At 40.4% G+C, this 24890-nt stretch overlaps 1 protein-coding gene across 3 annotated transcripts in view; it reads right to left on the bottom strand.

The window, feature by feature from the left end:
• col18a1a (collagen type XVIII alpha 1 chain a) overlaps positions 1–24890 on the bottom strand; it is a 78132-nt gene that overhangs the window by 7519 nt on the left and 45723 nt on the right. For 2 of the 3 annotated variants that reach the window (XM_063888513.1, XM_063888511.1), the window contains 27 exons: positions 22483–22566; positions 20020–20088; positions 13337–13415; positions 11258–11320; positions 10300–10424; positions 9625–9651; positions 9231–9437; positions 9002–9028; positions 8777–8839; positions 8612–8689; positions 8459–8509; positions 8136–8258; positions 7963–8025; positions 6847–6891; positions 6056–6187; positions 5657–5728; positions 4944–4970; positions 4185–4283; positions 2901–2936; positions 2607–2696; positions 2482–2514; positions 2296–2331; positions 998–1057; positions 826–903; positions 632–667; positions 443–496; positions 209–280 (listed from right to left, as the gene is read on the bottom strand). In XM_063888513.1, coding sequence (XP_063744583.1) covers positions 209–280; positions 443–496; positions 632–667; positions 826–903; positions 998–1057; positions 2296–2331; positions 2482–2514; positions 2607–2696; positions 2901–2936; positions 4185–4283; positions 4944–4970; positions 5657–5728; positions 6056–6187; positions 6847–6891; positions 7963–8025; positions 8136–8258; positions 8459–8509; positions 8612–8689; positions 8777–8839; positions 9002–9028; positions 9231–9437; positions 9625–9651; positions 10300–10424; positions 11258–11320; positions 13337–13415; positions 20020–20088; positions 22483–22566 — 1929 coding nt within the window. The remainder of the gene's footprint in view (positions 1–208; positions 281–442; positions 497–631; positions 668–825; positions 904–997; positions 1058–2295; positions 2332–2481; positions 2515–2606; positions 2697–2900; positions 2937–4184; positions 4284–4943; positions 4971–5656; positions 5729–6055; positions 6188–6846; positions 6892–7962; positions 8026–8135; positions 8259–8458; positions 8510–8611; positions 8690–8776; positions 8840–9001; positions 9029–9230; positions 9438–9624; positions 9652–10299; positions 10425–11257; positions 11321–13336; positions 13416–20019; positions 20089–22482; positions 22567–24890) is intronic. The other variant, XM_063888512.1, reaches the window with a different exon arrangement.

The raw sequence follows: 24890 nt of genomic DNA, 5'->3' as shown, positions 1-24890 counted from the left end.
GATTGAACTGCAGATGTAATGGCTGGAGTGGAAAACAGCTGGAGTTAAGTTAAGCAGATGTTTACCAGGTGACTTTTGTGACTTTGGAGGATTTGCCTTCATTACACCCTGGCATAGCTTGAGATAGGTGAACAAGTTGATTAAACTGTGTGTTATAACTTCTGTCACTTCGCTCATCTAAGACATTGGTCATGTTATTAACACTTACTGGGTAGCCATAGCCCGATCCTCCTGATGATTCTCCTTTCTCTCCTTTGTACCCGTTCACACCAGGACGACCCTTAGGGGAGAGACTCATCGATCAGTAATGCTACACACATAGACTCAAACAGGATTCAGGTGTAACTACAGCCATATACAAAAGGTCAATAGATGAAATGTAATACTTAGAACAGTAGGACATATAATATACCAACTAAGGACACCAAGGGAGGGTACTTACAGGTCTTCCAGGCATTCCAATTTCCCCCTTTATTCCAGCCGGACCATACGGGCCCTACGACAACAAATCAAGAAATGGAAGACAATGTGAGATAACAGGAGAACAAATAAGAAGCCAGGTTGTCATTCTAAATGAGAATTAGTTCTCAGATGATAAACATATTTTGGATTGAAATGCTGAAACACTTACAGTGGGTCCAACAGGTCCAGGTAATCCTCTGTCTCCCTACAGGCATGGTAAAAGAACCAGATTAGTTTCAAAAGCGTATGTAGCACCTTCATCTCGGCAACACATTTAGACATATCATATACTGTAGAGGGGAAATTATTCCCATTTAAATGAGAAGGATAAATCGGAGCTACAGTAAACTCAGTGAGACTCACCTTCTCCCCCGACAGCCCATCCAGATGCATCAGATTTCCATCAGATCCAATCACTAAGCCTGGTTCACCTTTCTCCCCCTGCACACAGAGCAGCAGCACCAATGACAGCACTGCCTCAATCACTACCAGTTGCTAAATTAATAGTTGAACAAAAACATAATGAAGACCCCACCTTCACTCCATAGCCTGGAACTCCAGGGTCTCCTCTGTCCCCCTTTGGCCCAATAGGACCCTGAATGATGAGACAATACAACATCTCAATTAACAACAGATCAGAGTAACAGTCAGTTGGCAGCAAAACGTCTTGCATGCCACAGATCATTTCAAAATGTTCCATTAGTCCTTTCCATTCTGTGCTTATAAATTGCTGAGTCGACCATTGTTTAGATAAAGTGCTGATATTAGGGGAGGAGATGTTGTGGCCTTCTTTGAGTAAAGGCAGGGCTAATCTGCCATTTTGTATTGCTGAGAAGCATACATGATTGCTTGGTTTTGTAAATGCCCAATTTTACTGTTAAAATATTGTGGGAATTTGACAGAAAGAGTTAAATTGACTTTAGTGAGAAACGCTGCAGTACAGAGAAATCAAGAGACCTGATTTATATGATTACAGATTTAGATGAAGGAGATTTATCCATGGTCAACATTTGAACAAAATGGTCACCAATATCAGAAAACAGAATGTATACCTTTTTATGAAAGAAAAAGAGCAAAACCAACAATGAATTGATCCTACCGGTAATTGCTGTCTGAGCAAAACTCAGAGCTTCAATGGTGTCCAACATTGGTTTACTCCTGTTTTACCAAGCTATTCTTAATTAAACTAGAGTGCCCTTTGAAAATGATTAGGTATTATTAACACTTGATAGTTTGATTATTTTGGTGAATCCTGAATTTCCCCATGGGGATTAATAAAGGTCCATGTTATCTTATCTTAATTTGCTTCATCAACTGCAAAGTGGGAATAAGCAACAACGAAATACCCCAAAACTGACATCACATTTGGATTTAAATGTAAAATCCAGATTGGTGCACCACTTTGAATCCAATGAAGAAGTATGGTTATTTTCTCATAGACTTCTATACAATCAACCCTTTAAAAATGGTGGAGTCTAAAATAATGGAAGTTTAAAGCAAAAGTTACCGCTTGGGAATAACCAAAGCTTTGGCGGACAATGCTATGTCTATACCTTATAATAGCAGATTGAATGTAAGGGTTTATACGGCCTTTAGTTTACTTTCCTATAGAGGAACTCTTAATTAACACCATTTCTTTCAAGTTTTGCATCTTTGGTGAATAGCTTTGAGTGTTGCAGACGGGTCGTTTCATGGAATTAGTTTAGGTTGAAAAAGAGTTTGAAACAGAATCCAAATGTAGATTAAGGTTCAGAATAAAGAGGAAACTGGAAAACATTTATTATAATGGTAATAACTGGACGATACGTTAATTATATAACAAGGGAGACTTACAGGGAATCCAGCTTGACCGGGTAAACCACTTTCTCGCTGTACAGGAAAATAAGAGACAATTACATGGCTGGGTACATTTTTAAAGATGGCAAAATGAGTAGAAAGCCTCATGTGAACACAGAACTGTAGCTGTGTAATCCCACATACATGTTAAAACTGTACTTGTATTGATATTTAAATACATACCTGCCGCCCAACCTCACCAGCCACACCGCCAGCCTGTAGGGACAGAGAATGAAGTTAGGGTGAAGGCCATCACTGATTTAATCTACGTTAGTTCTGTGTGTCAGTGCAGTGGGTGTGTTCCTCACATTGCCATCAGTCTGGTAGATGATTTGTCCCGGGGGTCCAGGTGGGCCGGGGGGGCCAGGGACTCCGGATCCATCCCGACCAGGGTCACCCTAAAACCACAAGTTACTCTGATAATTAATGTGATATTACTTTTAATTGCATTACTTTAATTATTTGTCTTCCCTCTTCGCAATTTTAGGAGACGTTAAAGGTGTGAGAGATCCAAAGAACTATCACAACTCCCTGACTGCTAAGAATCACACAGGAGTGAGATGTGTGTTTTAGTGAACATATTGTATTTAAATTATATTCACCCTCTCTCCTTTGTCACCACCGTCACCTTTTGGTCCCTGTTAGAATAAAAAGGAATGAGACGGAAGATATGTTAAAAAAAATGTCAAAGCACTGTCCAAAAATACATGTGTATTTCCTATGCAGGAGAAACAACCATCTCATTTAAATTGAAGACAATAAATGCTGCAAATATATTAAAATGTGTTGAAAAATGATTACCCGTTAAATGTAATGATAGAGTTACATTTAGAAAATGTTCTACTACACATTTGTACAAATTAGATGTGCAAAATTATGCCTGTTTAACGTTCTGAAATATATTGACAAAAAAGCCCTTTCTCAAAGGTGATTTACTCGCTACCAAATCTGCATATTACTGTCTTAGTCCCAATTCCAATCTGGCCAAGACTTCCTCTTCAGGAGGAATGTGCAGCTCTTATATTTCTCGAGAAACAACTTGGCAAAATAATGGGGTTGATAATAAATGATATCTATGACCAGTTTGTTTTATAAGTAGCCAGTTTAAAAGCTAAATGGTCTGTAGATTGGCTTTTTTTAACCATATGCAACCAAAGCCTGCTCAAAAATGAATGATACAATACTACAAACGGAAAACCAGAAACGCTCCGATACCCAAATCTTGTCTGATTGCAACAAAATGACTGCTGGATATGTCAGGATTGAGCTAACTCCATGACAACTCAGCAGTGCTCTGATGAAGACCATGACATGCAATAAGACGGTCTTTGTTAAATTGTGTTTCTAAGATCAAGAATGAGCATCATGCTTGAATTGGACATTTCTTGTTATAGATCCCAGTATCATAGTGTCTTTAAACAGGTATTGCCTGACACTGATCAAACATTATGGCATACTGGAAGCAGCAGCAGGAACTGCAAAAACGACAATCCTTGTTCTTCAAACAGTCCAACTGCTGGAAACAGAGGTTGTGTGAGTAGTTGGCAGTTTTGTTTACTACTACTACATTTTATCACAATGTGAATGACCTCAGGCTGAATTCTTCTCTGTTTTTCCTCAAAAAAATAGATAATGTTCTTCCCCATTGGTACAAAATATTTGATGAAATTACCTATTTTGCCACGGGGTGTGTTGTCCCCAGACACAAACATTTCAGAATGCTAAATATTTCTGCCTCTTAGTTTTGCCTTAAACTTTGTAAACATTTAATAAACAATACAACACATAACAGAAGAAATAATACATTGAACTCAGTGTTGACATCTACTGCATGTGACATCTTATCCAGCTGCTGCCTTCTCGTTTGTGTTCTCAATCTGTTTTACCTGAGGTCCTGGAAAGCCGTCCAGGCCTGACCGTCCGTCTCTTCCGACGGCTCCTTCACTGCCCTTCTGACCGGGCATACCAGGCAGCCCCGCTTTACCCTGCAGAGGAAACACAGAGATACAGCAGTGAACAAAAGTAACCACATGACTACCTGTGATAGGTTTGCTTCTACTTTTAATTCAACTTCAAATCAACACCCAGCTCTGCAGCTCTTCACAGCTTTATGCTAACGTGCTAACCCAGAGGTCACATTGCTTCAAATTTGTCTTCTACCCTCTTTTTTTCATCCAATCTTTTCAATTAAGCAGACCACTGCTTATACTGTATGCATTTCCAGCTCTGTTTGTGTGATTTATTTCCACCCCATTTCTCTCTCTTCAGACAGGGCAATGACCTCATTTTGCCCTCAGGAATCAATAGAGCTGCAGCTTATTTTTCTCAAAGCAATGGTTTTGAAAACAAACAACGTGGAATGACAGCAGAGGAGAGTATCAAGGATAAGGCCGTGGCAAATAACCAAACCTGAATGGTAAATAAACTCATTAAGACGCTTGAGGGTGTGCAGGGGCCAAACACACGCTATCACCTTGGAGACCTTGGTTCAGTCCCAGGTAACGGTACCTCAGGCTTGTTTGTGTGTCTTTGCTTAGTTCATACTTAAAAATAAACCCTTTTTTAATCAAATACTTTGCTTTAAAAGTGTTGAAGAAGGGGACAGAGGTAGGAGCAAGATTAGTAGAATGACTTGAGTTACTTACAGGAAGTCCAGGCAGGCCAGGAGAACCCTGAAATAACAAATATTAGCCGTTATTTTCAAGCTTGTTTATAGCTTCCTCATGTAATAAAAAACCAGAACAAAATAGAGGGACCTCTTCCAGTCCACAACAGAATTGTAAATTGTAGAGTTGTACAAAATACCTGCCATGCTGTTTTTGATAAAACAATAACACTTCATCAGATTATTTATAGATTGAATGGCAGCTGGACCAAACTGCCCATATAATAAAACTGAATAAATAAAAAGGATTGAAACGTTTTTGAGTTAACCAGTGTTCTTTGTCTCATGCCACCATGAACACTTGGTACGTCATTTATTCATGCGGCTTCTGTTGCAGTAGCAAACATATCACTTGGTTAGTGCTGTTATTTTAACTACCTTAAGATGCAGATGTTAGCAGCTTTCCAAGCAAGACAAACTGCAATGTGTTACACATTCAGATGAAATGTAACAAATAAAAGTGCTGTTCTATGAGAATAAGCTTCAAAATCCATAGTACTATCACAAGACACAATTTATTTTACCAACCATTTCCTTGATGGGTTTCTGGAGTATGATACATTCTATCCTACAAAACTTTATGACTTTAAAACTGCTATTCAGATTAGTAAAGAGAGAATTTGTAGTTCTTTATTTAAAGTAAGTAATGTGAACATTTCCATACGTAATGTTTCTCCAATACACAGTACCGACCTGTATTCCTTCAGGTCCTCTGGCGCCAGGAAGCCCGTTGCTGAAACCTCCACCAGAGCCCTCCATGTCGTCCTACAAACACCAGCAAAGACATATTTACAGTCGGTAAAACTGACTTTGAATTAGCTTCTTTCTTTCCTGGCCATTTATTTTGAGATTAAATGCTGTTGTGAATGAGATGATTTAATTGACAGATATTCATACAAACTGAGCAGAATGATGGGTCTGCAGTACAGCTTTCAATAGGCTGTATTTTATTAACATATTTTCATATTACCATTCACCTTACCCCGGTCATAGAAAACCACTCCAGACTAAATGTAGCTTTGAATTGTTGTTATCCTTTTAAGTGAGATTAAGTCAACCCTTTTAAATTGTTTGATCAAGATACGAACTTACAAATCCGACACGGTAGCCAGATCCAGGAGGCCCAGGAGGCCCCGGTGGTCCGACTGGCCCGAGGGGTCCGGGCAGACCAGCCAATCCGGTCTGTCCCGGAACACCCGGTATCCCTGGGTCTCCTCCAGATCCCTGTAGGGAGGGATGGCAGACCAAATTAATACAATATCAAAGCATAAGGTAATGTTTTCATTTTAGTAATGTTATTGTCAGGACTTTAATGCACACAACTGCTACTACCCTTCATGCAGCATTTAGTGAGTTTAAGAGCACGGATAATGTAACTGCACAAAAACTCATGCTCATTGTTCTGGGGGCCAAATTCAGGCGTCACCAAATGTGAAACCAATCCATAACCAGCACTCAGATTAAACTTCAAGTCAAGTCTGCGGCTGACAATATTTGAGAAACATTTGCATATTGTTAGCAGACACAAATCCTCTGTGACGGCTGACGTGCCGGAGCACAGTTACCTGCAGAGAGGAAGACTTAGGAAAGGAGGAGGAGGATAAATAGTGGGGCAGCAGATTTGTGAGAAAAGAAAAGTAGGAGCTTGGCTGGAGGAATGAAAGGGATGAGAAGAGCTTTAGAAGTAGATGATACATCAGTATAGTTTCCAACAAGCACGCCATCAACTCACTGTACACTTATCTAACTTATTCTCTGTATGTGCCCTCTAGCACTGCTTACAAATACACATTGCATTTAGCTGTGTTTTGGACTGCAGATTTAAATGTAAAGCGGCAGCTAGTTAAAGAAACTTTAAACTTAAAGAAATCACAAGTCCTCACCTTCTCTCCAATCGCTCCTGGAAGACCCAGCTCGCCTGAATCACCCTAGTGTAGGAAAGAGCGGGACAAGATGTGTTAATAGCAACTTCAGTTTTTATATTTTCTTAAAATAGGATTTCAATGTTTTGGCTTCGTGGAAACAGCAAACTTTTAGCATCTGAGGGAGCTGTTCCCATGGCAGTGGTTTACAGATATCTCAGAGCTAGCATTTTAGCTACACGTTTTTAGGCACTTATCTCACCGAGAAACAGCTTAAGGATCAAGTCGCCAGCAAAACCATTGTTTTTCTTTGCTCACATGGCATGTGCTCCTCACCTGCAGCCAGATCACATTTCTCTAGGGTTTTCTAGATGTTCGTCAAAGTTAAAATCACACTTGGCCCCGGCAGCCAACTAAACAAAAAAATACTTAAGTTATTGCCGGTATCAAGACAATATTGAGTGTGACCTAACTGTTCTGTACTGTTCTTACCCTGGAATTAGTTTTTTGAAGAGCACAACGCCTGTCTTTATAAATGTTTTATTCTTTCTGTTTAAAATAGCTGATCACCTATTTGCACACAGACCTGCTCCACATGTTTTCGAAGTGGTTCATGTTAGTGCGATCGGCGCTCTTCAGAGCCTACATACTTCAATACAAGCCATATCCACTTTCAAATCACAACATTTATAGAATTTGAAATGTGTGATAGGGGTAAAGTTTTTCCCACTTGGAAAGTGGATGCTACTTAGCCTAGCTAGCACTCATCCCATTGGATGAGTGTCTGACGGCTCTGTAACTATTACACAATAGAACTCTGGAGGGTCAGTTAGCATTAACGTTCTCTCTTTTAGGTATAGTTGAAGGGTAATGACCATTAGGTAAAATACAGATCGCTCAAATCATAGATCATGTTGTGTGTAATGGCCTGTGAACTATATTAGTTGTCGTCCATAGATACCGCACCATGTATCAATACTGTCAACCAACACCAAGGATATGCACAAGCAAACTATATTTAATCCAGTAAGATTTCAACAAATCTACTGTTCACACTATTGAGATGCATCTAGGGGTGCTAAACAGATGCATTTTGTTATTCCTATTAGAAGAAACATGTATTCAAACAGTCATTACCTTTTCTCCTTTAGGACCAGGAGCTCCTGGGTTGCCATCTGTCCCGGGAATACCAGGCAGGCCCTACAGAGATTTGGTGTGGGTGCACAGGAGTTGTTGATTAGGTTAGAGTCCACAGTCAGTTAGAGCATTGTTTGATTATTATTGCTGAGAAACAAACACATTGAACCTACAGGTTGACCGGGCAATCCATCCTTTCCTGGGGGTCCGAAAGCCCCAGAACTCGATGATGTGCCTGTTGTAGAGGGACCAGGAGGACCGGGGGGGCCAGGGGGGCCTGGTAGGCCAGGTTGACCCTACAATATCAAAAACAATCCTTAAGCACAGGCCGTTTCTAGCGGTCCATGGTGTGTTTTGTAAAACTAGGAGTTATAGCTACATTATTTTTCTGTTAGTGGTTTGACAGTGATCGTCTGGTTACAGTCTTACTGCAACAATCAAAATATCCTTCTTTACAAAGTTAATTTGTCTTTAGAGAGGGACTCATTTTACTGACCCGAACAGATTCAGGATCAGGGAACCCTGAGCCTTCCATGTCCGCAAAGGTCTGCAACACATAAACTGATGTCAGTTTCATTCAATACATCTCTGCTGATCCAACATCTGTCTGAACATGATGAGCATGTGACCGAGGTCAAGCAGAACTCACAGATCTGATTCCTGGACCTGGGGGTCCGGGAAGTCCCGGTGGACCTCTGGGGCCGGGTTGACTATCTCCACGGTCGCCCTGCATGCACCACAGACATTATTATAATAATCATAGCAATATTATCAGTAATATTCCTTATTGTATTTATGTTAGTGGGCATCTTACCTTATCTCCTTTAAGTCCAGGCTCACCCGAGGTTCCTGGGAAGCCAGGGGGTCCCTCAGGGCCCTGTGTTGAGATACATAATGTTAGGGCACTCATGGTTTGGCTACAAGGAAAAAAGTAAGTGTAAGAGTGTATGGATATATGTTCACATAGCCTTTGACAGATAGAAGTTAAAGATATTTGATAGGTGTTTTTGATATTTTTCAGGGAAAAAAAACAACTTACGGTTTTTCCATCCTCACCAGGATCACCCTGCGACAAAGAAACAATAATTACACATAGTCTTTTGATATTTAAAATGGGTACAAATATTCTCAATGTTACATTGATCTGTTTAACATCATATTTAAAGCCGAGTTGGTAACTTTAATAGATACATGAGTTGTGTGTGTGTCAGACTTGAAAACTTGTGATTTGTGTGTTTATGTAAACAGTTTAACTGTAGTCTACTAACTGGCTCCCCATCAGTTCCTGGTGGTCCCTCAGGGCCTGTAGCGCCTGGTGGTCCAGCTGGTCCTTGGGGTCCGGGGGCTCTGGAAGTAACTGAACCGTGACCGCCGACTGAAAACTCTGTTGCGGGCCCTGGAGGGCCAGGGGGGCCGACTGGGCCAGCAGGGCCGGGCTCTCCCTTCTTTCCTATGTAGCCAAAGCCTGCACTGCCCTGGAGGTGACGAAGCATCAGATATATTATTTACAGTGAGGATGAATGGATTCAACACCACAGACTGGCTTATTGTAAGGTAGTATCAGGGTTCTGGACCGTGCTGCATCACAATACACCTGAAGCTCTGTAGCTACAGCACGTGACTCAAATCACAAAGACAGCATTGAGATGATCTCTAACTCACCTTTGTTCCCTTCTCCCCGGGTTCTCCCTAAAAGGTGAAAGAAGAGACAGCAGACTTCATTAGCTGTCTACTTCAACTAAAAACACTTGAATCCACTGACATGTTTATACAGACACATTCACTGTAGGAGAACTTCAACTGAAACACATCCCACTGACTGGACTCTTCCATTATTAAGGGAACCTGCTAATTAAAGATTTGATCTTTTTGTAAGTTTTTTTCTTTGTGTATCCCCTGCTGAATCTGTGTCAAATCAGTGTTGTGTTCATTTTAAGGAACTGTCTCATTTTAGGAAAGTAGGTCCTCGAAACACTGCATATCAAAAAATACAGCATATCAAAATGGGATAAAATAAATAAATAGATTGAATACAAAATGATAGAAAAGCAACATAAATAAATCCTTGATAATATAAGCACATGCTTGCATTACATTAGGACTATCAGCTCCCTCTAGTGTACCTCTGGTACGTTTCTCTCAGTGGCTGCTGTTACTAACCCTGCTCCACTCTGTGCTCTTTACCAGCTGACTCCCCCCCACCCCCCCTCTGGGACCTTCACAAGGACAAACTAAAAAGGAATTATTGCATCGTCAGTGCGTCCCACCCCTCTCACTGCAGGACATGTCTAATACATGTACCCCATCCTATAGTAGATGATATAAATAGGTCCGAACCTTCTCTCCACGGGATCCCCCCCGTGATCCGGAGCTGGATTCTCCCTTCGGCCCGATCGGACCCCTGTCTCCTTTCATTCCCGTGTCCCCAGCGCTGCCCTTCTCTCCTTTCGCCCCGGCCGGCCCTGAAAGCGACGACAAAAGGACAGAGTCATTAGAGCCCTCATGAAAAGAGCTCTCAGAGATGATTAATGATTGTATTCAAGCCCCCAACGATAACCAGGACCCAAAAGAACAGGAGGAAACGGGAAGAGAAAATGACTTTTTTTGCTTGATGGAGTGAGAATCCCCTGTGTGTGTGTGTGTGTGTGTGTGTGTAATATAAAGACCATGTGAAGGTTCTGAGGAGGATACACCTTCATATACCTGCATGCACCACCTTTTCCATATTTATATTCTAGACCTTTAAACAGTAGATTTTTTAAACAATGCAACCGACCCCTTCACCGCTGACATGCACAGCAACACGATGCTGTCAGAGTTCCGGTTCAGGGAGCTCTGCTATGGAGAAATGGAAGCCATGCCTCTAAACTGATACATAAGCATGAAGCACTTGCTGAAAAACACCCTCATATCCTAGCATTAGTATCCTATGCAATTATTTTCCATCCTTGTTATTCTTAAGGAATACATATCTATGTGAAGCTGAACCAGAATCATTTCCTCTAACCCTTTTTTATATCTTCTCTCCCTCAAATGAGCTTCTATTTCCTCTTTGTGTATATATTTCCAGAGGATTACAGCGTGAACAGCCCAATTTTCCATTCCCCTGGCTTATTTAGGAAGATATACGCCACCCGTCATGAATTCAGAAGCATTAAGCATTGGGATTCATGCATGCTGTCGGTGAGGTCCTGCATGAGGAGCACACATGAGGCAGCAGAGCAGAGAAAAAAAGGAAGTAAAACACGGATGCTTGTCTCTGTGATTTTTAACCCCCCCACCCCTCTCGACCCACCTGAGGACCCTGGCAGCCCGGGCCTGTTCTCCACAGAGACTGAACTGTGCCGGGAGTCACTCGCTGAACACATTGCAAAACACAGTGTTAGTTTAGTCTCTAGTTTGACATGGTTGTAGTCAGTGACATGGAGGTAGGCTAGTTTTTCATTTTGAACATTCGGGTGTGGTATTTATTTTATGCTTGAGTCTACTTTCCTGTACATTATGCCAGAGACTCAACTTCCAAAGCTTCTAAAACTTTATTTTGAAGCACCATGAGAGGTATTTGTTGGTTGCAGTTTGTAAACACCTCAAACTAAGTTGGCACAAACTCAACAAGAGTTATGCTTCTGCTTCTCGTGAGGAACAAGATTTCCCTGCTTTTGTGTTTCTCCTCGCTATAGTTGTTTTGTTTTCTATCACATCTGATCGTTGTGCTATTATAGACGTTTACACAATAATTGTCCCAAACATATCTAAATAAATTCCAGACAGAGGGCTGTTTTATTAGTACAGTATTCTGCATTGTGCCTCTAAGTAAACAGCTAATTTAGTAAATAGGTACTGTTTGGTATTCATTCCAAGTATACTTCTTTCAGATGTGAAATCGACTGTATCACAATGAACCAACAAGATACTGTGTCTTTGCCTTACAAATTAACCACTGTCCATGATGTTAACACACAGTAAAGTATGTCAGACCTTTCACTTTTTTTTCATAATAAAAGTCAGACTCTTTGAAGTCTCTGCACTTCTTCTCTGTCATCAACCGATATCAGCATCTTCTGATAAATATGCTATACATTTGTGTCAGCTATTAAACTTTAGTCTGGTACTATCTTTAGTCAACATCATGTGTTTTATTTAAGTCTCAACTCTGGCCGACGATATTGCATGTAACATTATGTCTTCATTGTTTTTAATGACGCCGGTGCATCCTCTTACTCAGGGAGAAAAGGATGTTGATATATTTATAGTTTTATGTATTTACTGTACGTAAGTACACTGTTAAGGTACTTGTACTTTACTTGAGTATTTCAAGTTGTTGCTAGTTTGTACTTCTACTTCACTACAATTCAGAGGTAAATCATGTACCTTTTCTCCAATATATTTATTTAATACCTTTAGTTGCTTCGTACTTTGCAGATTTGGATTAATGATGTGAGATATAATCAACCCTTAAATCAGACTGTAGTTCACCTGGAGTAAATTCAGCAGCTACCCTGCAGTATACAAAGCCATTAAAACTAGCTGCACCTTTACCAGCTCTGAGAACACTTTAATGATCGATAATTATAAAACATATCAGATATATAACTGTGAAATGGACCAATCTGCATAACCAGTACTTGTACTTTTGGTTCTTTAAGTAGATGTTGATGCTTTTTTCCAATTCTATTTGAGCAACATTTTGAATGCAGGACTTGTTGCATAGTATTCCTAAACCCTGGTACTTCTACTTTTACTCAAGCACAAGATTGAGTACTTTTCCCACCTCTTAGTTTTATATACGTAAATGCAGACAGTCATCATGTTCCTAACTAAAACATCGTGCTGCTGTGGGGAAAAAAGTCATTTGTGTTATGACCACTAGATGGTGCCACATTAATGGATCACAAAGCAAAAAAGAAAATCAGTTTCACAATATCTGTGGGCTAATCACTTATTAAGATAGGGATACATCATTTGTAAGGGTTATAAATATTATAAATTAAAATGTATGAACACTTCAAGTAAAGACTGCAGCAGTAAGTGAGTGCTGCAATATTCCTCATGTCCACTAGATGGAGACATCAGAGAGCACTTTTGCAGAAAGCTCTGGCTTGCTCAGTTAAGCCAGTTTCAGGAAATTGAACACTGCAACAACATGTGCAATCATAAACCCCCACACCCAACAGGTGAGCTCTGTTAGCAGGTCGGAAAGACAATATCTATCGTGTACTTCAAACTATGTTTTAAATGTATGAAACATCAATAGTTGCGAAACTGTAAGGATTAGATGCAGACATTTGTGAAAAATCATTGGCATGAAGGAGGTACAGAAACATTAAGATCTATAACGAATACATGCAGTCTCTTCTCAGGATTCCAGACTCACCTGTTTCTCTGGCAGTGAACTCCTCGTCCTTCTTGTGGAGTGGAGGCTGCTGGATGGGCCGGGAGGATGGAGGAGTAGTCTGCAGGCACAGAGAGACAGATACATATTTAAAAATGGTGGAATGTAACAAAGTATATTAACTCAAATATTTTACTTAAGTAAAAGTTTGAGGTCCTTGTACTTTACCTCAGTATTTCTGTTTTACCAATATACTACATTTTGGGAGCCAATATGGTATTCCCTAAAGAGGGAGTTAGTCAGTTCTCTCTCTCTCTCTCTCTTCTCTCCCCCCCCCTGGCTAAAATGCGTCTCCTTTGTTTACTTCCTGAACATAGTGACAGTGACATAGTGACTTACACTTCTATTGGCTAGCACTCCAACACATTGTAACTGATAGGCTGAGGGGCGGAACACCCATAAGCAGTGCAGTTGACCAATCACAACAGAGCCGGCCAGCTAATCAATCAGAGCAGACTGGGCTCTGATTTCAGACAGGGGGTGAAGAAGAAGAAGAAGACATACTTTTTATTAATCCCTTACAGGGAAATTGCTTTCTCTACTCTGTTGTGTTGACACAAATTAAACACACAGAGGATATACATGCACAAACACAGAGGAAATACATGCACACACAACCACATGCAGAGGAGAGGTGGCAGAGCAGAGAGGCAGCCAGGTACCCAGCGCCAAGGGAGCAGATAGAGGTTGCCTTGCTCAAGGGCACCTCGGCAGTGGCCTAGGAGGAGAACTGGCACCTCTCCAGCTACCAGCTCACTCCATATTTTTTTTGGTCCGATCGGGACGTGAACCGGCGACCCTTCGGTATCAACTTTTAAAGTTGATGCCAATACTTTTGTACTTCTACTCAAGTAAGACTTTGCATGGACTTTTACTCATGTTTAGAGTTCAGTGTTGCTACATTTACTTGAGTAAGTAAAACATCTGATTACTTCTGTCATCACTGCATATTTAAAAAGGGCAATGGAGGACATTGACTATAGGCTGGATCTGGGTTTTATGGCTCAGCTGGGATCCCCCCTGAATAGAGGAACTGTGCATGGGAAAGAGTAGGCATTGTGTTGAATTTAATCATAGCAGTATTTATAGTTTGTGCAGCCAAGGCTCTCTACATAACGAACAAGGCCGTTTCCCAGCTCCGCACAGAGCTTTTAAACAGGGTAAACATAATTGAGTCAATATGTGCATGGCAAACAGAGCTTGTTCTCGGGAAATCGTCATTGTTGTCAGTAATTGTGTTGATCGCTGTTAGACATCTCAGGCCTGGCCTCTGATGCAAAACTGCTTTTTTTTGCGAACGTGGCCAACTTGTACAACTTCATAATCCAGTTTTAATAAGAACCAGGCAATCATTGAATTTAAACACAAACCTTTGTTAGTATTCATTTTTTTTATTGTATGGGGTCATCTCATTGCTGCTAAAGTAACACCCCTTATAACCTGCAAAGCTAAGGAACCCTAGAATCAGACAAAAGGGCTGAATTCAGGAGGGAATATTAAGTGTGTGCCATCAGACACCAACAGTTTTTCCCTTGAACTCTAAAATGCCTTTTAATATTATTAATGGATGTTTCGCCAAAATGGTTTAATGTATTTCGAAATAGGGCTGTACCCAATATACATTTTTTAGAACTTTCTTCTTTAAACAAGATGTGCAAAAAATAAATAAATGGTTCAGCATTTAAAATGTTGACTTCAATGTTCTGCATGAAGCTTTGAAATTGATGTACCCTATTGTGTTTGAATTTATGTTTTTGTGTACCCTATGCCCTCAGTCTTCCTATTACCCACAATACCCTGTCACTAAAATCACGGAAGGGCTGAGAGAGAAGCTGTTGAAGGTTGGGGGAGAAGGGGTCTACTCCCAAACTGCCTTTGGGGTAAAAACAAACCCCCCCCCACCCACCGCCTGTAACTCATTCTTCACCGGTGACACACCTTGGTTTGTCACCTGTGGAATTCCAGAGAGGAATGGGATAGAGAGTGGAGGAGGTGGGAGCAGCTAGAGGATTAAAGTGATCCAGGGTTAATAACTAACCAGTCCCCCCCCCCCGGCCCCCCCGGCTATGCTGCAGCCTGATATATGCATTAACGTGAAAAAGAATACCCCGCTTGTTCGCTCCTCAACTTATCCATCACAGCCGGGCTGACGGGTGGGAGGATCCCCTCTTTAGAACTTTGTGTTGATGGATTTGAACCACATGACCCCCCCAATGTAAGAGCAGGTATGCAGCTCCTTCGGCAATGAACATTATCCAACCTCCGCAGCAGCGCAGGTTGGATAGTACTTTTTTTATTGCATCCCCCACGAGAATCACACAGGAAGCTTTCTGGATTTTTGTAGTTAGTTTTAAGATGATAGGAAAACAATCTGGCTGTTTATAAAACACAGAACCTAAATTTGATTCTGTTTTGTTTAACATTTAAGGGCATAATAAAGTGGAATCATGTTTTAACTTGAATGCAAACATTCCTCCAACCCATCCAGTTAGCTTTTTGGTATTTAAATGTATCAAAGTAAAGACAATATATCTTCAGCACTTGGTCTAACTTTTGCTAAATCTATCCCACAGGCATCACAGTCCCTCTGATATCTGGCAGAGATGCAATGGATCCTACAGTGTGTTTAAAAACAGGCCAGGATACATAAAAAGTCCCTAAAACTAAGCGCGCTGCTGTTAGCGGACGCGTCTGAGAACAGTATGAGGCTAAAGGACTGGAGCTGCACCAGAGCAAGCAGGGTCTGCCTCCGGATGTGAGCAGTCAGCTGCCAGAATGGTTAAAAAAATTGCTTAAAACATTGTGAAACCAACAAAAAACTATCAAAATATGTTACAAAAAATTCAATTATTTGTGCTTTCTTTCAAATGTTCGAGGCTGCAGGGAAGCAAGTATGTGATATATTGATGAAGAGGGGAAATAATAAAGCTAATTTATGAGTACATATTTATTAATATCATATGCAAAGCATCTGCATTTTGTTCTGGTGCCTGCTTATGTTATACTAAATTACTCCTGAGAGCTAACTCAAGTCTCCTCAGTTAATTGACTTCAAGTCTCAAGTCCAGTCTTCAGGCGTTCAAGTCAAGTAAGCTGTGTCTCACAGTGAGTCGTACATTTGGCTCGTACAACTTTTAATAAACAAAATCTATAAAAGTTGTCCAGATTAAGAATTCACAAAAGCTTTCCTAACATGATGGACATAACTAGGCAGTTGTTAGCCACCACTGAGTATCTGACCTCTCCCTGAAACACTCTCACGCTCTTGAACGTGTCCTCTTTGTGCTTCCTGCTGAAGGAGACTCTTGGCCTGCAGCGGTGACACAGTGAAGGGTGACTGCCTCGCTCTGCCATCTATCATCATGGATTCCAGGATGACAAAATGGAAAGTTTCACTAAAACAACTCTCCCTGTCTGACTCCCCTGTGCCCGGACTTGCCTTAATTGCACGAGTGTATGTTCCATGGAAAACATTGAAAGGTTGATATTAGATGCCAGCTGTTGTCTTTTACATGGCATTACATCCTTTGATAAATAGCTACTGCACAGATGGAAAAGCCCCCTTATAAAAGCTGCAGGTAATATGGCAGTAATGATGGAGAGACTTCCGACATCCCACCTTGTCCCCCCCCTGTCATCGTCTCTCACTTTCTTTCCACCTCTGTCATCTCCTGTACACAGTTGATTCGGAAGCCAGTCAGAATAACAACGCCCGGAGGCGTTTGGGGGGGCTGGGGGGCTCTGACTTGGATCAGATCGAGTTCAAATTGACATGTGTTTTTTCTGACTTCACTGTAATTGTGAGTGGGAGGCCATGCACGCACAGGGTTGCATGGAGCGCTGCATTCAGCTATCTTTGGGGGGTGGGGGTGAGTGGGTGTTTGTGGAATCTGTGTGTGAGAGAGACAGAAAGCAGACAGAGGAAGACAAAAGGTGGGGGATAGTGAAAGAGTGACAAGAAGAGATGAAGGAAGACACAGAGATACAGGAACATGTAGGGGTGGCAGTGCATGGAACAGAGCCTATGTGCATGCTGGGTAATAGACAACTGTCCGTCAGCCATCTTGTGATATGCATCTTAATCGAGGTCATAAAATATACATAACTAATTCTATACAGAGCACGTCACCTGAAAGCAGTGCTGTGTCTCAATGTGCTATTCTGACCGCATGTGTGCGTCCCAGTGCTAGCTAGCAGCTATCTATCAACATTATTGTTCACAATAATATTATGGCTAAATGCATGGAGTACCCAGATGGTCCATTCAGAACGAGTGTGGAACTCTTGACACTTCTTCCGCTGCTTTTAATTCAACTATTCATATCTTAAACTGCACTGTAACGTTTATTCATGTATTTTGTACTGTGTTATGCTGTATTAGCTTGTTTTATGCTTATTATCTGTTTTTAAATGCCATTTGTGTTTCCGCTGCACTATTTCTTAATATTCTTAATCGCTTTCATTTTTGATAAGCACTTTGAATTGCCTTGTGTTGAAATGTGCTATAAAAATAATATGGCCTTGCCTTATACTCATTAGCATATCGGCTACGTAACGGAAGACACACAAGCTGCAATTGCGAATGTTTCGGTAAAGACAGTACTATACAAATAAATGCAGGTGTTTTATCTACTATTTAATAAACAAACCATTATAATGGTGTCGAAATATAGGCATCGTTACATTTTTGGGGTTAATTGAGCAGTCCGTAATGATTTGCAACCACTAAACATAGCTAACTGGCTAAAAACTAAATTCAGATTGCTAGTTAGCTAACAGGGGAGATTGTGACTTCCGGTGAGGGCACAACGGCTGTGTGTGATTTGGGAACACCACATGGTCAAAATGCACACACTGCCCAAGTGTATACAGTGTAAAAACATGGCAATGTGCTAGGGAGAGTTAATCACATTATTACTACTTTAAAAGCGTACAGTTTATTTTGAATAATATGCTAAAACCCTCAATCAACTGTGAACACTCAACTTGCTGACTTTCTAGTTGGACAGCTAAAGCGATTAAGATAGCAATAAAATGTCAGAATGATGATATTTAATCCTTAACGTTGGAAGTCCCCATTCATTTCCCTTGTTTCCTCAATAGTCTGACCAGAGAAAACCCTCCATGTAAAAAGTCTTTGTCCCACGATCTATAAAACAGAAGTAGCTCCATTTCAAGACATCAACTCAGCAGTTTTTAATCTCTCCTCAGGGATAAGTGTGTTCACTCACTTATAGCGAGCAACCTGAGACATCAGCGGTACACCTTACAGTAGGACGACTCTGTTTGCAGAGGCTCGATCTGCTGCTAATAATCTCTGTCAGGTATACATGTCGGGCCTGGTCAGCTGATGAGTCCTCTTTAGGGAACAAAGCATTCTTCTTTCATACCTCTTCTCACTCTCTTATATAATTATTTCTTATGATACATCAAACACACCGTCCAGCGGGGAAATGGTAGATAAAACCATACTGCTTCAATATTATGTACCAAGGAGAAACAGCCATTTCTTGGATATTAACAAGAATATGACAATTCTTCAAGGTGTTATTTTCCTGGGCCCATTTCTTTGACCCAGATAATCAGTTTTTTCTGACCTCCCTGAGCTCAGGCCTGCGACCTTGGGCTGCTGTGCTCTCAGTGTTTTGTCTCCTTATTCCTGCCTGTTGGCGTCAGCTAGTGTTATAGTGCTTTGCCTGTTTTATATTGTTCTCAGAATGTTGATTATTCTCTCAGAACCAGCCAAATACATGGAACTTGGGGGAGAAATCTTCAGAATTGGTCGGGCAATCACTGCGTTAGCTCGTGGCAGCAGCACATGTATTTGTCAATTCTCCAACCATAACTTGATAATATGGGTGTCATCCTTGACAGCACACTATCCTTTCAATCCCACATTAATAACATCAGCCGGTCTGCCTACTTCCACCTACGAAACATCAATCGCCTCCACCCCTCCCTTACCCCCCCCCACTGCCGCTATTCTTGTCCACAGCCTCGTCACCTCCCGTCTGGATTACTGCAACTCTCTCCTCTTCGGCCTCCCTCAAAAAACCCTCCATAAACTTCAATTGGTCCAGAAATCAGCTGCCCGCATCATAACTCAGACTCCCTCCATCCACCACATCACTCCTGTCCTCCAACAGCTCCACTGGCTCCCGGTTCAGTTCCGTATTCAATTCAAAGTCCTCCTGTTAACATTCAAAGCAATCCACAACCTTGCCCCCCCAAATCTGTCCGACCTCCTCCATGTTCCCACTCCCTCCCGCTCCCTCAGATGTTTCAGTGTTTGCCATCAAGTTCCAGCTCCCCCATGTTCTCATTGTGTTAAGATTCCATTGCTCCAGAAGTTTATATCACAGAACAGACTTCATCATTAAAACTGGGTCGCTCCGTGTTCTTTATTTGCTATCCTTCCTATTTCCATCACCTTTACCACGTTAAGCTTTCATCTGCTTATAAGTCAGTCATGTGACTATTGACCCTCTTCTCCTTCCCATTTCGTATTATTCTCTCTGGCCTTTCTTTTCTCCCTAAATTTAGAAATGTAGCACTTGCATTAGCTGCATGTCTCTCTGCATGTCATCAGATGGCAGCGCTTGCAGCGACAGTGACTGGGATACATATCGACAAATATTTGAAATGAATAAAAAGTTGCTCCATACCGTCCATCTATGCGTCTCTCCAGCTGGTCTTGAAGTCTTACCATCATCGCCGCTTCCATCACCTGAAGCCTGAGGAGAACAGAGAATTTTATTTAAATGTGAACAAGTTTTTATTTGGGTTTTTTGAGTGCACTGAAAGAGGCAAACCATTACATCTGAAAATGTTCTTTAACTGTATGTCCATTTGTTTCAGAAAATAACATATTTTTGAATTCCAGGTCAAAATAAAGTCAGCAAAAAAGGAATGTAGTTATTTTAGAGAATTTTCTTTTGTTATTATTTGTGCTGAGGGACATATTGTTGCTCGATGTGTTGTCTTTTTTGGCTCTACGCATGATTTTATGACACCCTATGACCAGTTCCCTGTTGAAAAATATGTTTTAATCACAGACGTTTTACCTGATTAAATAAAGTTGTCAATGATTGTACATTTTTTTCGTCTCAGCATTAATGTCATAGGGTCAAAAGCCTGTATAGTTGTTGTATCAAACAATTTACAATTCATTAAGTAGTTTTCATACAGTCCAAAGTGCCTTAGTAATGCAATATCCTGAGTGCCTCCTGTGAACAGCTGTTTGTGTTGGAGATAAAAGACATCCTGAAATCAGAAACCTGTCATTTCCACTCAGGATTCTTTCGTCTAATCCAAACGACATCTAAAAGATTTGAAGGCAACAAGTGAACCTTATCCCTTCAGTGAGGTTCTGGTGGTCTCGGCAGGCGGAGCAGCTGTGAAGTCAGTGTTTTACTAAATAACAGTAAAGGCTGCTGGTGGGCTGCGGAGGGGCACCTGTGTTTGTGTGTGTGTGGTCAGGGTCAGTGGAAAAAAATGTTGCTGTCACACGCTTATCTTCTACTATTGCTAACATGCTGGCAAAAACAAACAAACCCACTAAAATGTCATTACTTGTGCTCCGTTAGGGCATCCCAAATGCAGATGTAGATCCACCAGCAACAATCTGAGTATTCCTTGAAGCCACGGGTCCCTGATTTCAGTCAGAGGCGCTCTAAAGCAGGCTTCTCATTTCAATTTTGCACGCTGAAATGAACTATTGCTGGCAGATTGTATCAGCTGCAGCTAGTTAGCCAATTAGGGTAATGGTAGCGCCATGAGTCGGGTGAAAGCCGTGTTTCCGGCTGTTTTTTTTTCAAGTTTTCAGCTGACTCCTTTTAAAATTATAATCTTGTGAAAGGAGTTTAACCATTCACATGACGATGGAAAATCCTGAGGTGAAAGCTGCATCTCCCCTGGAGAATAAATCACATTTATCAGCCGACATGCTTTACCGTGTATTTTTTCCCCGTCACATTTCTACATAATATTATTTGTGGTTGTTTTTCTAATATTTGGGAATAATACATGTTGTATTTTTGCATGTTTTTCACATACTATACCAGGGTTTTTTGGGTGATATTTTTGAGATGCTCCACTGTGTATTTTTCTTTTAGAATTTCTACGTACTAATCTTTGCTGTTTCGAATATTTCGGAATACTACACTTGTTTTTTTCCGAAATATATTCAATATAGTTTTTATTTATTATTTTCAACATACTATTTGGTTTATTTGTATGCTTTTGACATACTATGATATGTTGTTATTTATTTCTGATAGTTTTGAGATGCTCTACTGTGTATTGTTTTGGGAAAAATGTTACATAATATTCTTTGCTGCATGTTCTAATATTTTGTAATACCACACTATGTTGTTTTTTTTTCTTCATATTTTTGCCTTATTATACTTTGGTGTTTTTTTCATATTTTTGACAAACTACATTAGGTCATACTTTGGAAAATAATGGGTTTCTATAGGCCGTTGTTTTTTGCATATTTACTATTTCTATTTCTTCATATTTTAGACATACTATGTTACGAAACTTTTTTGCATTTTTTAAGATATACTATACTATGTAATTGCTTTAAATATTTTTATATATACCATACTTTGTTGTTTTTTCTTCATATTTTTTGACATAAGACACTAAGAAGTTTTTGGGGGAGATGTTGGCGTAGTGTACGATGTTTTTTGACTACTCTTCCAGGTTGTCTATGCTTTTTTCAAAAGTTTTTTGACATTTTATTCAATTACATTTTTATGATATATCATATTATGTGGTTTTTTCAGATATTTCAGGATAATATACTATGCAATTTAACAGTTATTTTTTTTACAATTTGAGAAATGTGTGTTTTATAACATAGCGTTTTAAACGACAGATGTGTTGCTGCATCATCTGAGCGATTATTGCAGCCTTGGCTCAGATGAACCTTGTTGTAGCAACACTGAAAAGACACAACCCTTGTTTATTGTTGTGGTTTATTGATTTATTGGAGCACACACAACTTCATCACGTCTATATATTCTCTGTGTTGTGTGTAAAATTGGTGTCAAGATGGATGCCTTGTCTACTTCAAACAAAACCAACCAAAGTGTACAAATAAAGTTACCTGAACCTGAACTCACCATGTCTGAGTCATCTCCATCCTCCTCACAGTGCCTCTCAGCAGCGCGGGGATCTCCCACAATCCTCAGCTCCTCGATCACCCCCTGTTGCAAAACAAGGACATGGTGTTTTGGTGTTAACAATACATGTAATAATGCAGCACTCGTTCTCACACACGTCTTACTTTCATCATATGTTATATGGATGTTTTCTCCTGAACTTGCTGCTTATTCTCTCAGGGAATTCCCCCTCCCCACAAAAATCACAGGGGCTATTGATGTCTCCAGTTTGAGCCTCTGCCTGTGAAGTGCCACTATCTGTGCCCACACACAATCTGTCACATGTTCCCAGACAGGATGCTTGCACTGATAGCATTCATGCTATCTGACGGCCTATCAAAGGGCCATTAGCTCTGAAAGAGGAGGTGGTTTCTCTGCTGCGCAGTTATTTGGAGTCAACTATTTAGGACACATTTATGTCCTGAGAAGAAAAGTCAAATGGTTATTTTTACCGGAACTTTGAATATAAATAGAACAAGCTCTTTGAAATGTAATGGTGGTACTGGCTGAGTTGTGTGATGATTAATTCATGTGTCATGGTGTTTTCCTAACAAAGTCCTTCAGATCTTCACAATAAATCTTAGATTCTATACAAAAAGGACCCTCACTAAACAAATTCTCTTGAAGAATGTAATGTCCATTTGATAAATATGTAAATATTTAAACACAAAAGAAGCCCGCCAAGTCTTCATTTGATTAGAATAATGACATTCACAAGACCTCTCCAGCTCAGGGCCGTGTGAAGGTCAACAAAGAAGAAAACAGGGTTCACTTGGTCTTTCCCAGTAAACACATTATGATACATCTTCCTGACCACTAGGGAATACCTCACAAGGGCTCAAGTAATACATTAAAAAAAGAACGCTGGAAATGATTTGCAAAATGGTTTACACCCAATGAGTAGCTGTCTTAAAACACAGCAACAAACAGATTTAAACAAGGCTTTCAGCTGGGAAAAACTTTATTCCCCCTAACATTTATGGGAAGGACTTATTTGGAATTTTGACTCATTAAGTTGTGATAACATATCTCCCGGTTTCCCCTAGATGTGAAAATATAGCAGTGGATGGAAGGAAATTTTAAGAATACAATTAAAATGGATATAAGGGGTTCTGCCTTTATGGCTTCCTGTCCTCTATTAAGTCTTTTTAACAGAACAGAGAGGTCATTTCAGTCCATATGAGCAGAAAGACTATACCACTAAACAGCAGAAATGGCTCACCAACCATCATTATCATCCAAAAGTGTCACTAAAAAGTTATAAACAACCAGACTTGTTTATCTACTGAACGTGTGTTTAATTAATGCATATAAAGAATAGCAGTAAGTCCCGTAAATGTCTTATTTGGCAAGCTAAATAATGAAGATTTGGATGAATTACAGATATATCTTCTCTCCCCAAGGTAGGGTTTTATTTTAAGTTGGAAAAACTGATTTTATTTAATATCTGGCTGTATTCTATATAATATTTATGTAAATAACCTTAAGCAATATAGTCAGTGTCAGGATGAACAATTATAACTCCGCCTGCAGTTGCATGTTTTCTCCGTGCAGGTAGCCGTGGGGGAACCACTATAACCTTTAACAGCTAGGGTCAACAGTTGTTGCGGTCAACTGTTGGGATTTATAGCAGTCAAGTGACTCAAGTTAATTACACGCCAGCTGTGAGTTCTTCCAATTATTCTCAGAGCACTCTCAGGACATTTATGTTTCTGTTAAGATGAAGCCAATTTGAGCGATGAAATCATATGAGAGTTATTTGTCGAGGATGTTTCACATGATTGACTAAAGAGAGTCAAAACACTCATCTGAACTTCCCCGCTTAGGAGTCCAGAAGCATGTCAAGTTGGTTCTAGAGAAAGATAGTTTGGGAATGTGGTTTTTGCCTAACCTAGGCCTTGTCCACACGTACACAGGAATTTGTGTGACATACGTTTTTTCTTCCACACCCAAGCATGTTTGAGGTCACTGAAAACTAAGTTGTCACTTTGAGTGTTTTCAGAGTTGTTGAATAGACGGCTAAAAACGGGCTTGGTAATGTTTGACCTGTAATGTCACTGTGCATGTGAATTAGAGCTGTAATGTTTGGCAGGCATTGTTAATGGAGCAACATTTTGAGCACTGGCGACGCAAATACAAGCTTCCTCTTAGTTTTGTTTTTGATGTGCTGTATTTTGACTTCAAATGTTCCACATACTATTACTTATTCTTCCACTATACTGAGCAAAGAGGCCTACCACAAATTCATAGTTAACAGTCCCCCGCCACATCTCCTAACACATGAGGTTCATTTGACTGAGGCCTTTTCAGCGCATCATTCAAATGTATCTACTCTGAACGCTTTAAGAATAAATGAAGTGTATCTTGTG

This window comes from Eleginops maclovinus, chromosome 7 (assembly GCF_036324505.1).
Source record: "Eleginops maclovinus isolate JMC-PN-2008 ecotype Puerto Natales chromosome 7, JC_Emac_rtc_rv5, whole genome shotgun sequence".
Lineage (NCBI taxonomy): Eukaryota > Metazoa > Chordata > Actinopteri > Perciformes > Eleginopidae > Eleginops > Eleginops maclovinus.
Note: the sequence above shows the minus strand (reverse complement) of the source record. Positions and strands in the feature narration are given on the sequence as shown.